The sequence below is a fragment of the Cardiocondyla obscurior genome, linkage group LG13 (assembly GCF_019399895.1).
Source record: "Cardiocondyla obscurior isolate alpha-2009 linkage group LG13, Cobs3.1, whole genome shotgun sequence".
Taxonomy (NCBI): Eukaryota; Metazoa; Arthropoda; class Insecta; order Hymenoptera; family Formicidae; genus Cardiocondyla; species Cardiocondyla obscurior.
Window position 1 is genome coordinate 2,981,357 of NC_091876.1, and position 13,279 is coordinate 2,994,635.

The following is a 13,279-nucleotide window of genomic DNA, read 5'->3' on the forward strand; positions in this document are numbered from 1 at the left end:
GAATGTTTCATGATGAGATAATATTTATTCGACGAAATTGTCTTAGATAGATTCTTTTTTTCGAATTACCAAGCTACATTTAATTAAAGTGTACTTGCAGTTTTTTTTTTTGTTTTTTCTTGTTGTGTACCTCGTTTTGTATTTTTCTTCTTATGTCGTATTCAGGTTTCTTGAATTAGGCTAAATTACTTTAAAGTTATTCGATTTAATTACATCAATCAATAAATGCCGAAACTTTTATTATGCAATACACAAAAAAAAAAGAATTGAGTGTACAGTATGGTACAATATCGACATAATAAATACATCAGGAGTGTTAAGATTTTCACATTCATACCTGCTTGAATATACGCTTGCATTCATAATTCAGAAACATCTGTATCTCACATAACTGCACAAAAATAAATGCTAACTGCCATCACACACCAGCAATCAAGTTTAAGTCTTGGAGATTGCACATTTTAACATGTTGAATTTATGTATCATAAAATCCATCCAGCAGTTACTTTTTCTTTTTGAGCTTTGTGATAATTTCAGACTGTGGCTTCTGCCATTCCAATGGCTTGCGGCGATACATGGGCCATGGTGGTACAGTGATTAGCGCTGCCATAACAAACCCTGCTCCTAAAATATAGATTGTTTGGGAAAATTGTTGAATGACGTATCCCCAGATTAGACCAACCACCTGTAAGAACATAATTCTGTAATAATTACAATTACAAACGGGTACTTCCATAAGATATTTTCCAGAATATTTCAACTCACTCCAAATAATGTTATTATCACTCGTGATAACTTCTCTGCTCTAGCTTGCCCATCATAATCCTAAAACAAACAGCATAAATTAGAAAATATACATTAATATTAGAATTACTAAAGGTCTTGATACAATTTAAAAAAACGAGTAATAATTATAAAAAAACGTCAAGTAGATCATTTTATGTTTTCTAATGTTAGTATCCAGAATTTTTTGTTAATAATAAGAGGTCAGCGAGTATGATTTTATAAGTAACTGTTGGATGGATAAAAGTCATAAAAAAGTAGTTTATTAAAAAGCTCGCGGTAAATTAACTCGCGAAAAAATTATTTGTGTTGGCATACGGCACCGAGGGAATTCTAACCTCACTTTTAATATTTCGTGCTCATCGCGAGCGATAACCGAGTGATTCGGTCGTCCTTACTCACCATGTGCTTCGGGATCGATTTAAAATATTGTATCCACGCGTTCATCGTGAATAAACGAACGGTCTTTCGGTCAAGTTTAACTTCGAACAGGAATTTGATGACGTTGAGCTGCGTTGGGCGCAATCATGTGTATTGCATACGTCGTATTGCGTGGAGGTGAGAATATCGTGGCGCGCACGTGCAGCGCGAATTTTAAAATGCATCTTGATACGACAATCTATCGGTTTGTTTAAAAGCGCGAACTGAAAAAATAACCCGATTAATTTTAGAGCTAGTCATAAATAATAAACATACTTAAGCCACCCAGATACGTCGTTAAAATGTTAAAACACGCGGAGATGTAACACATAGATACGTTGCGCGTGCAAACATGTCGAAAAATTCGATTTCATCGAGATAAATTCCACGTACGTTCGTTGGTGCAATTTCTGTCGCAAGGTATATGCACTAGGCTTGAAATTTTCTCGCACGCGTGTCACTCTTAATTAGTATTAAATTATTAATAATAATTTAGTTCAGTTAATTTTACCGTTAATCCACGTTACAATAGAAATGTTACAATAGATCGTCTACTGGCTTTCTTAATATTTCATCGACGTCTTAACGAACGAAATGAAATCGGCGAGAATGAAATACGGCTTCTAAGAGAACGTGTCGTCGATGCCTAGGCGGTTTGCAATTAATCAAAAGTGTTTTCACGCACGGGGTTTGTTCCATCGCGCGACAGGATATGCCGACGGCTTTCTACACATTCGGCGTACCTGCAGATAAAAGACTCATAGAGATTCCCCGGCCGTCGTGCTGTTTAACGACACACTTCGGCTATGCATCATGCAGGCCCGGCGCGCTTTTCCACGCACGCGACGCATTCGCAACCAGTCCGAAAAGAAATCGTACGCGATTCAGCCAAATATCGAAATAGTCATCGCGTCGCACGCAATCAGCGAAGTAGAAATTCGCCGTTCGGCATAAACGGCAGGTATCGTCGCGAGCGTTACGTTCCACAGTATCCAGCGGCATCTCATTAAACGGCGAGTCGCGAAAAAGCAAAGCGTCCCGCGCCGCTAGAAATAACGGAAGCGATGGAATCTCAAACGAAGTTAGAAACTTTTGAGATAAATCTAAATAACTTTCTCTGTATAATTAATTTTATTTCTATATCCCTGGACTTAATTATTTCCTTGCTTCGTTAATTTTATATAACATTAAAATTTGTGAAATTATATTTGATAAATAATCTGCATTGCGTAGCGCGTAAATAATCGCGATAAGACGCGTAGAATAGCCGTCGCGGTGGAAGCGTTCAACGAAACGCTTCTTAATGTTGCGTACAGGCATTTTTCTTTTTTTTTTCTTTTTTTCTTCTTTTTTTTTTTTCTTCGTTTCGCGATCGTTTCACAGTCTGCTTATATAGTTCTCATCTTGGATGCAAGTGCTCCATGCAGGTGTCGATGGCACTTCGCTGTGAGAACGCGCGAAATGTACCGCATCAGCAACGGTAGGGAACATGCCGAAAAAGTGGTTCTCGTTGTGCTCGATCAGATTGAATTTCCTCATCGTTTCGTATATGGGACCTGTAATCGATTTTGATCACGCAATGAACTGGAAAAGAGCCATTCTTATCGCTCAAGATTAATTAATATTTAATTTTTCTTTATACGGAGTATTAAAATCGAAGATTATTATTTATTATTATATTTTATTAATAATTATGTAAATGTACTTGCCGGAACAGCCTGCTATAAATATAGACACTTCTATGCTGCAATAATCGTCGACAATATTTCGTAAAGTATTCGCGCCTGCTAGATCTATGTGGGACATTGCAGTAAAATCCAATATGAGAACGCGCAGCTGTAAAAATCGTGAATCAAGAGATTATTTGTAGTATATTATAATTATTTTAAAATTCTTATATATTTTATAATTATATTAGAGTGGTTGAACATATTTCAAGAGAGGTAGACAGTTGGAAAGTAGTACAAGTTGCATTATTTACCTTTTTAATTTCCTCCGCCGCCATGCCGTTGCATGCAGCTTGCAATCGTTTTTTAAATTCTTTTTGTGGCACCAGCTCTGCAGCTTTATAGACCTCCTCGCGAAAGTATTGCTTAGATGCGAAATTCAGACTGCCGGAATAGTGGAATATTTTGATGCCGGGAATCTCTACAGTCTGAGAATATTTGTAAAATATGTATTTCCTTTATTAGCTCCCGTAGACATTTTACCGTTTTTTTGAAATTATTTCTCGGATTTAACTAAAATTCTATATTAAAAAGCTCTACGTAAATTGTGGAACTTATTAAAAAATTTAATGAGAGTCGTGAGAAAATAGAAATTCTTTTTTCTTTTTTTTTTTTTTTAATTACAAGTTCTTCATACTCCTTTATATCTTTTGGTATCCAAGTAGAGTTCAGTGCCCGGTGCTAAAGCGAGCTTACACGTGTAAGGTCGCATCGCGAGAGCGAGTAGCCTTCCGATGCATAGAAGTACGCCGACCAATAATCCGTACTCGACGTCGAAAAGTACCACGACGACGAAGGTGACGGACCAAATAACGGCATCTGTTTTGTCCAATCTCCAAAAGTGCGCGAGCTCGGTAACTTTCATCAGCATCCCTTTCAATGCAACCACGATAATACTTGCTAAAACACACTGCGCGTTCCCCACGCGAGCATTAAATCCGGTCACTTTGGTCACCGTTATATCGCAAGATGTAGAAACGACAAACAAAATAGTTACTCGTGGTAGAGGTTGAAAGAACGGTCCAATCCACAGCATTACGCTCAATAGAATTCCGCATGATATCAGACTCGCCAATTGCGTGTGTCCGCCTACAGTTTGCTGAATCAATGATCTCGATAACGAGGCAGTGATGGGCATGCAGGAGAAAAAAGAGCCTACAAGATTTCCCAGTCCCTGTAAATATTCCGTTTCGTTGGGTGAAATTGGTCAAATATTAAAGTAACAAAATATATATTAAAAATAGAAAAACAAAAAAAAAAAAAAAGAAAATTGCGAAGTGCATACCTGCGCCATCAATTCTTGATTGGAGTCGACCTCATAACCCACTTTTTGCGCGAAAATCAATGCCATAGACATTGATATTGTATAAGCAACCATTGTAATTACGAAACTGTCTATTAAAATGCTGGACACAAGAGACAACGGCGGTACAGACGGGATTGGTAGTCTGAAAAAAACCTTGACATTATAACAATTTGAACCATGTCGAAACATCGCGCTTCCACGGCTTGTTTTAGTTTCATTAAAAATACATGATTTTTTATGATATGAAAATTAGCAAATTAATTTTAATACGAAAAATTTGATATTCACATGAGAAATTCGCGAAAGTCTTTTGCTTTCTAGAGCTACGTTAAGCTGCGTAATCACATGCTAATTTAAGGATTAAAAAACATTTACCCTACTGGTATAGCGCCGACCGTTATTACGTTATAAGTATCCGCGAAATTCATTTGCATCGATACCACGGTACCGATCACCACCGCGAGCATTTCTATTGGAATCGGGAAAGGGCATAGCTTTGAGATCCTCGGCTGAAATTCGAATTATTTTTTAAATAATAAATGCAATTAATTTTACAAAATTAATCAGCGCGAAATTCACACGCGAAACGTAATAGCATCGTATCACTAACCTTGAGAACTTCGTTGTTGAAAATAATTGCTAAAACAGTAATGCAAGATAATATCACAGCCGTAGTATTGACGTTGTTTATGCTGTTGAAAACATCTACGTAAGTCTGAAAAAGAAAGAAAAGAAAACCGGTGATTGAGACTTCGTATTATCGTAAACATTGAGTGTTGCATGATGCAGAGCGTGGTGCAGATATTTCTTTTGTCTTTTTTTCATTTTTTTTTTTTTTCTTAATATAATAGCGTAATCTTCTCAATGCATTACGTAGTCACTTTCTCGGAGGTTTGTAAAATTACAATTTGATTGCACGGGCATACAGGAACCGTTTGCTGCCTAAATATTTGGCGCGCGCAAACGTTTTATTTGATAACGAAGGGGGCAAAAAAAATAGAGCAGACTTCCCCTGAGATACATACCGGAAGTGATGTATCCCAGGAGAAAAGGCCTCGATTTGACGTTGCGCCAAACGAATCTCGATTGCTATTATACTCACGAGAATAAGTTTGAATGCACCCTTGCGTCGCGGTAGATTGCTCAATCCAAAGAGATCCTTTATTTGCGATGTAAATACATGCACCGCCGCTGCGGTCGTGAATCCACTCACGAGACTGTCCGCGAGGAGGGACGAGATTACGCCCAAACGCAGCACGTACATTCCTAACTAGACGAGAGAGATTTTGAGTGATATCGCGAGAGGTCAAGAGTGCGAAATGCGCTGCACGAATATGCGCCCCGGCGTAGGGACGATAATTAAAAGCGGACCGGCCGAAGAGAAATGTTAAAGACGTGCATAGTTTTTTTTCTTTTTTTTTTTTTTAAATTAGCCATGCTTTAGAAATGTAGCCCGGGAGTAGGAAATTAAAATACAAGACAAAAAATACATGTTCATAGAACTGAAATCTATTTCCTTCGGGCAGGATAAGCTAGGCAGTTTAAAAGTTTATTAAAAGATAAACGTACGCGTAGTTAAATAATAGTTTTTTTTTTATTCGGGATAAAGTTGAAATTATTTCAATATTTTAATTTTAATGAACCTATATTTAAAATTGAGCGAAATAAAAAAAGAAAAAAAAAGAGGTTTGCGAGAAGTTAGAAGTACTATTATAGATGGGACTGTAATCTTTGTAAAATATTAAAAAAAAAAAAAACCGGCGATGATGAATTGTGCGTGATTGCGCGATGCGGTTACCTGTATAACGGCAACCGTGAATGTGACTACAGTTGCAACTTCCACCGGCGAATATTGATGGCTTACGTCGGAAATTAAGGTGCCGTTCACGGTTGACGTATTATTTGTGGAAACTGCAGGGCTACTGTGTGTCGTAACGACTTTGCCAGTCATCATGCAGACGAGCGCAAACGTACCTTAATCAACAGAAAAGCGGCAATCCCCTGCTTAATTACGAGGCTTTCTGCAGAGCGCTGACCAAATGTAATATTTAAGTAAACGTCAGATGCGTAATCATACGTGAATTTCAACAAATCTTTAGCTTCTCGCAGATCGTCTTAAATCTTTCGTTTCGTGTTTTTTTTTTTGCGCTTTTCAACGTTCTCTTTAAAAATTAAATTTCTATTAAAAAACGTACCCATAGAATTGTGTCTGGACGTGCCCAGAAAGAAATAAACCAAAACCGGGAAGAAAGCCATGTAGATACCAACAATCGGCGGGACATTGCCCAATATTGCATACGCCATACCTATATGAGAACATACAACATCGCGCGTGATATTAACTTGTAAAAAAAAAAAGAGAAAGAGAGTGAAATGTCTAGAGTTCAATTATTATAAAATGTAACATACCTTGTGGAATGTGCATTACAGCGACAGTAATTCCAGCTACGAGATCTCCTAAGATATTATTCTTCCAGTCGTACGAATAAAGCCAGTCAGTTAGAGGTATCGTTCTCTTTAAAAACGCAACCGGCTTGATATTTTTACATCGTTTCGACACCTCATTGCGAACTACAGAATTATAAATTTTATACGGTTGTACATGTTGCGACGTAATTTCAACGCGATTAGAACGTTAGTTTTAGACAGAAATAATTATCAGCTTTTATTGCCACGTGGAGAAATGCTCTTCCGTGGAAGCCGCGCGAGTCGGAGTAAAAAGCAAACGCGGCGAAGAAAAAATAGGAAAAAATAAAAAAATTAAGCGATCTATCCGCGGCGAGTACATACTCGTACGAACAGATCTCGACACTTACGGATTCTCTTAGGCTTTACGTATTTGCACAAGTGATTAAGCTCGTCCTGTTGGTAGACCGGTCGTCTGACCATCAATTCTGGGGTAGTCGTCGACATATCGTCGCTCAAGTAGTCTGCGAACGAGCAACAATTGGGTGAGATATCACTTCATGCTCGTGCTTGCGCTTATCAGGTTTTTTTATTTTTATTTTTTTTTTTTCGGCGAACGTTAATAAATAAATTGCGCTCGTTGTTCATCGTCATTAGACAACTCGACTTTAAGAGATTTTAACTTAATTTATAACGTACGTTTCTTTTTAGTAATACTAAAATGCAAAAATACAACGTGGATACTGTATTTAAAAATAATTTTTTAAATTTTGATACAAGTTGTGGATAACGTGAGGAATTAGAAAAGAACGTGATTCGAATTACGAGATAAATGTAAAATATTTATTTCCACTATTTATATGCAATGCATTTATGCAATATATGTCGAGCAAAGGGTGCATACGTTGCGCCTAATGACGCATATTTCATCGAAGTGACGGGACGTAATTGCCAGAAAAGCTTATGCATACAACGAGCGCAATTTATCATCTTGCGAATTTTCTATCAAGTTAAAATTGACGCAAGCAAATTTCGTTTGCCCGGCGTAAACCGAAATGAATACTGTGAGTAGATTAGATTCACGTGGTGGGCGTTGTCAGAAGAAATTGATCAAGTGATAATACAGTCGAAAGATAACGGGATTGTTTGATTCGATCGCTCGACAAATTACAGTCAATATTTGAGGCAACTTTCTATCGGAAAATAAAGTTACAATATATGCAAATTTTATTGATTCATAAAATACGTGCTAATATTTACGAAAATTCATAAATATTTAAATGGTAATCAATTTTTTTTTTTTTTAATAAAATACGGCTTAAATATTTTTTTACCTCGCAGAAAATCTGCCATTATTTTACGCGTATTTGCTAAAGATTCGAACGAAATAAATCTACTAATCTGAGATTAGCCCGACGAAAGTGGCAATCTAATGGATAATAGCCGGCAATAATCGCCGTTGCGATTAAATCGATAAATTCAGTGGCGTTAAAATGATTATTTCGATCAACTACCTGTTGACATCGTGAAAATGTATCTTCCGCTCGGTATCTCGGAACTTGGTGATTATTCCTGCTTCTACTCACGATAAGCGCGAGAACTTTCACGGACTAAGAAGATCTGATAACTAAGAGCACGCTCGCAATCATACTCGGTGATACTCATAATTGGCCGATTCAATATTTTCAATAGAGATAATTCGTAATGTGGATAATACGCGGCTGCGTCGCCTGATACATGCCTTGTACTTTCAAGGCTTTACTTTTCTTATTGGGATTCCGTCGAGCGCCGCTAATTGGTCTTTGAGATAATAGATAAGCGAATTTCGAATCCCGACAATTGATATTACATCAATACAGAGATACGACTTGAGAATCGTTAAGCGATGCTGCGTGCGGTAGAGGAAGGGAAAGACTAATCGAGAGAGTATCACATGACGTTGAGTAAGACTCGTCGTCGAATACATACGTTGCACGCTTATCACTCAACAATTTTTTTTTTTATCGCAATAATTATACTGCATTTTAAAATTAATTATTCATTTTAACAGCTTCGAAGTTTTTAAATACTTTGTACGTGAGACGATAAGAAGTTTGCGTAAAAAATTTTAAGTTGAATCTTACTTTATTTTTTTTTTATTTTACGTAAACTTCTTATCGTTTCACGTACGACGTGTTCAAAAGCTTGAAACTGTAAAAGTTCCATTAAAAATTTGGTTTTTTTTTTTTTTTAACGTAAAGAACTTAAGTTGTGCGAAACGCAGAGGCGTATCTACCATTTGAATGATTCTTACGAATTCACGTCGCCACACACGTGATGCGATAATCATTGATCGTAATAATAGCACACTTACTGCAATATGCGAGTGATAACTTTCACCATAACAACGTAGGGGATAAAAAGAGCGCGGGACAGCAAAAACGCGCTCAGCCGAATTAGTAATCCAGTTAGTTAAATTCCCTTGTTCCACGCCAGCTGTCAGTCGGACGATCATTCGAACACGCGCGTGGTTTCGCGATTCGCAAGCGTGCACGACGATAAACGGACACATAATGCAACACGCGCCTTCTTGCAGCAACACATGTGCGCAGATCCTTCGCGCGAAACACAATGAATTTAAAGATCTGTCCGCATGACGTTTACTCTCTTTCGATCCGCGGCATGATGTCACATGTCGCGGGAGACTAAATTGCGTGAATAGTGAGACAGTACGCGTGCCAGCCATTAACGTTATATCGCAATCCAGTTACATCACGCCGACGATAACGAACGAGTTCAGCGTTCACACTTGTCATTTTTACTAAATGCGTTGCGATAGCACTCGCGTCATTATAAATGTTGACGTAAGAGAAATTGAATTCAAAATTAAAAATATTTTCACGAAAAAATTATATATTACTTCTAAATATATTTATTAATCAATCGCGTTGCATATAAAAGAATTAGAATAAATATTCTTCATACCTGTATATTCTTACGGAGTTCGGCGATCTTTTTCTCTCGTTTGGTCTTGACTAGATGTTCTCTGAATTGGTGCGCGGCCAAATCGATGAGAATAGAAAAGAAAAGCGTGCGGGGAAACTGTCTAATAAACTTTTTATCGTTAATCCGTAGATTTATTTCGCTGGATTCGTGTCCGGCCAGGCGCAATGACTGATCTCTTCGCGCGCGCTTTCGTTCTCGCGAGATCGTTTCGATTACGCATTAACGGGTCGACCTTAGGCAATAGACACTGGCCGCGGAGCACGTTACTCGTTGCCCTCGGAAATTCAACTCCCGGGGTACGGTGCCACGAATTTTTGGAGAGAATTTCGTCCGCGTCACTGATTGTTAACGCTCCATCTGCTGCTCTAATCAGTGATGGAGGCGTTCTCGTTCCTCTTTTCAGGACAATAAATGTCGGTCAGATTTCTCTTGATCTTGAGAGATCACGAGCAAACGCCGATTGCGACAGGAGACAGACAGAGGGGAGTCGACTTCGTTGAAATGTGCACTTCAAGGAACATTAAATAGTAATATAAATTATATTCCGTTTGTCTTTATTCGAACGCTTTTAATTTTATAAAGAAAAAAAAATTAATTAACGTAACTTTAATCAGATTTTTATGTCTATAAATTTTTTTTCTTTAAGTTTTATATTTAATTAATATTTAGGTAAAATATTTTGCTTTTTTTTTAGTTTTTATTTTTGGCATTATAAAGCATTTGTAATATTTTATATAAAAAGACGTTTTTTCTTTCTATACATTGCGTGTAGAATAAAAAAGAAAGATAACGCTTACGGAATGATATTGCGGCATTAAGTTAAAACACTAATTTTCTCAATATCTATGTCATGGCAAAGTATTAAGCGGAACGCACCTTCTCTGTCTGTCGTGGTGCATCTTAGATGAAAGAAAGAGATAATAAGACTTATTAAACATAAATACATATATTTCTTAATTTTATCAATTCAATATTTTAAATATTATTTTAGTATAATTTATTTTTTAATAAATAAAAAAAAAATTAATAGAATCTTACAAAATTAAGAATCTAAAGTAAAAGGTGTCTATTTTCCTTAAAATTTTTGTAATAAATTATGTTCGAAGTTTGCACGTACTTGAACTAAATAACGGTACGATATCGCACTTTGGAGATGCAAACTAATAATTTCATGGTTATATTTAGATGATAAAATCATGCAAACAAAAACTCTCTGTATATTTGATTATCGTACATAGTAGCGATCCAGATCTACCGATGTACTTGACTCATATTCACACATTAAAATTAGAACTTCGTGAGGCCGTGTAACTCCGATTTTATGATAATGTTGAACGTATGCATTCTTCATAATAAGCAAACATTAATTAAAATCACTAGGCATATTTATATTTATAAAGAAACAAATATCCGTATTTATATTTCTCTCTTTCTCTTTTTTTTTGTCGGAGACGTAACGTAATTAAATTATTTTATCTGAAAATTTTAAATGTAATTATTAATTAATTTAATTTCAATATTCATACGCGCTACCTGAATTATTATTAATGAATTTATTAGTAAATTCGTAAAATGGAATGTTATAATTTTACCGAACAGAAAACTCGACAAGATAAAACAAACCTCATCGTCGTGTGCTGCTTTGTTTGAACTCTTCCAGTTGACGAGCATATAAATTCTCCTTAATCTGTACTTGTTCGCAGACTACGAATAATATGCATTTCAGTACATTCGTTGAAGGAGATAACTAAGTAACGTGAAGCACACAGTGGGATTCACAAGATTAATTCTCCATTATTTTATTAAAATTTTGTTCGAAACTCACGTAGTCCAAAAGTAGTTATATTAATTTTGGGGAACAGTATATTGCGCGCAGAAAATTAACCTAATCAAAATTTCTAAACGAATAAAAACTAAGTTATTTACTCACGTGGCGCGAAGTGAACCAAACGAGGGAATCAATCGGTATCGCGGAACAAGCGGCAATAATCGGGCAATAATAAAATCTTTACGTTCCCTTTTTCGTAATACGTGTGTAAGTTTATAAAATACGCGGTAGAAAAATTACTGCGCCAGCGCGATGTATTTTTAATCCTTTAATTAGCAATTATTTGAAATGGCTTGCTAGCAGCATAGCGTCGCGTAGTATTCGATAGTCTTTTATCGCGTTAATATTACATATGTATATGTGAGCACAGCGGCGCCGCTTTATTTCGCCAGTAATGCGATTTATTTGTGCCTGCTTGTTTGCCGGTTTTATCAGCGGTGATAAATTCCACGGCGCCTCCGATGCGAGCGTGTAGTTTGTCTGTCCATATTGTCCGAGATGAAAAGCACGTGTAAGGTCAAGGGATGCCCTTATCCGGGGATGATCACTCAAAATGACACATCGAGAAAGTCCCATGTTATTTCGAGAATACGCGCGTGATGAGCACATTTTTTTTTTTTTTTTTTTTTTTTTTCCTCGAAATTATCAAACAAAAGTTTATACGTGACGTGATATAATAATCCGAGTAGAAATTTATAACTATTCTGATTTCTTAACTAGTGACGAGCTTAGTACTTGTCATAAATTATAAGAGTTTTATTTCTTAGTGACGATCTTCAAAAAATTAAGTTGTCACTTAAAAAAAAAAACAAAATCCGTCTAGCATCGATCGTCTCGTCACTGTTCCGCGCGGACCGTATATCTAAATAGACATCTGAACGTTTTTTTGCCTCGTACTTGTTTACTGTTTTGTTCTGACCTTACGCAAAGCTCGCTCGACTGCCGAATTCGCCGGGCAAACCAGTTCTTGCTGTCCTCCGCCCGCGCGTCCTCCACCTTGCGAGCTGGGATTCTTGGAACGGGAAGGCCACCGGCCAGATGTAAACACACGCACGTACTCACACCACCGCGGTGGTCAGCGAGCAGTTTCGGCAGTCGAGCACGCGTTGAGGTAAATCAACACGCGCAGCAGACTAGTACGCGACGGAAACCGTATTATATATCTAGCTTTTCTAACTCGTTATCAGCCAGGAATAATTACCCGCTATCTAAACGTTATCGAGCGTTACATTTCTGGCTCAGCGCTGGACAGTTTTGCCAGACAGATGCGAGATAAATCATGAATCGGTTGATTAATCGTTAAATAAGGATTAGGCTCGATTTTCACTCGGGAAAGTTTCGCGAACAATGGACCTCAGAGGTGCTCCTAGTCGGAGGTAATTGACTTCTCTGATCACTCGCAATCAGAGGAAGTTGGATAGTTCTGTTTTGTATGCAAACCGCGGATGCATGATTGCATCGCAACGTCGTAGGTTGCACAATGTCGCGATTAATTCGGATGCTCTCGTCGGCCGCGCCCGGCGATGTAAACGAGCGAAATTTTGTTCCGAATCGAAAGAGAGAAATCGAAAGAAGCTCAACATGTCCGTGCACTTATTTCTTGCCGCTGCGCGGGCGGAGTACCGGCAGCCTTATAATGAAAGAGCCGATACGTGACCGACTCTATAGATTTCGCGGAGCCTCTCGAAGCTCGGTCCAATAATACGTGCTGAAATATCGAATAATATGCACTCGAACGTTAAGCCCACTACTCCACTTTCGTTTCTTTAAAGCTTCACTTCGGCTTCCGCTTGAACGCAACTCGTCGCGATCTGTCACATTACG

At 37.5% G+C, this 13,279-nt stretch overlaps 2 protein-coding genes across 4 annotated transcripts; both read right to left on the minus strand.

Moving 5' to 3' along the window:
• Positions 1 to 222: 222 nt before the first annotated feature.
• On the minus strand, positions 223 to 1,854 carry Spase12 (Signal peptidase complex subunit Spase12). Its single transcript, XM_070665502.1, has 3 exons — positions 1,186 to 1,854; positions 766 to 825; positions 223 to 685 (listed from the first exon to the last, which is right to left on the minus strand). The coding sequence occupies exons 1-3, from the start codon at positions 1,228 to 1,230 to the stop codon at positions 503 to 505; spliced, it is 288 nt and encodes a 95-aa protein (XP_070521603.1). The 5' UTR covers positions 1,231 to 1,854; the 3' UTR covers positions 223 to 502.
• A 461-nt stretch (positions 1,855 to 2,315) lies between these two features.
• LOC139107693 (prestin) lies at positions 2,316 to 9,847 on the minus strand. 3 transcript variants are annotated; one of them, XM_070665499.1, is made up of 14 exons: positions 9,607 to 9,847; positions 7,053 to 7,166; positions 6,646 to 6,807; positions 6,432 to 6,542; positions 6,035 to 6,210; positions 5,339 to 5,506; positions 4,847 to 4,951; positions 4,612 to 4,745; positions 4,216 to 4,378; positions 3,928 to 4,104; positions 3,568 to 3,840; positions 3,185 to 3,358; positions 2,913 to 3,039; positions 2,316 to 2,759 (listed from the first exon to the last, which is right to left on the minus strand). In XM_070665499.1, the coding sequence occupies exons 2-14, from the start codon at positions 7,147 to 7,149 to the stop codon at positions 2,581 to 2,583; spliced, it is 2,046 nt and encodes a 681-aa protein (XP_070521600.1). In that variant the 5' UTR covers positions 7,150 to 7,166; positions 9,607 to 9,847; the 3' UTR covers positions 2,316 to 2,580. The 3 variants fall into 3 exon arrangements, with proteins under 3 accessions (XP_070521600.1, XP_070521599.1, XP_070521598.1); XM_070665498.1 differs by lacking the exon at positions 9,607 to 9,847 and adding an exon at positions 8,996 to 9,350; XM_070665497.1 differs by lacking the exon at positions 9,607 to 9,847 and adding an exon at positions 8,157 to 8,911.
• Positions 9,848 to 13,279: the final 3,432 nt, after the last annotated feature.

Excerpts from the sequence above, each read along its gene's own strand:
- Spase12 (XM_070665502.1), bottom strand. The coding sequence starts at position 1,230 with ATGAACGCGTGGATACAATATTTTAAATCGATCCCGAAGCACATG. Across the intron at positions 826-1,185 it reads AATCGATCCCGAAGCACATG|GATTATGATGGGCAAGCTAG; the intron begins GTGAGTAAGGAC and ends TGTTTGTTTTAG. Across the intron at positions 686-765 it reads TGATAATAACATTATTTGGA|GTGGTTGGTCTAATCTGGGG; the intron begins GTGAGTTGAAAT and ends ATGTTCTTACAG.
- LOC139107693 (XM_070665497.1), bottom strand. Across the intron at positions 4,746-4,846 it reads TCAACAACGAAGTTCTCAAG|CCGAGGATCTCAAAGCTATG; the intron begins GTTAGTGATACG and ends TTCGAATTTCAG. Across the intron at positions 3,040-3,184 it reads CGGCGGAGGAAATTAAAAAG|CTGCGCGTTCTCATATTGGA; the intron begins GTAAATAATGCA and ends CGATTTTTACAG.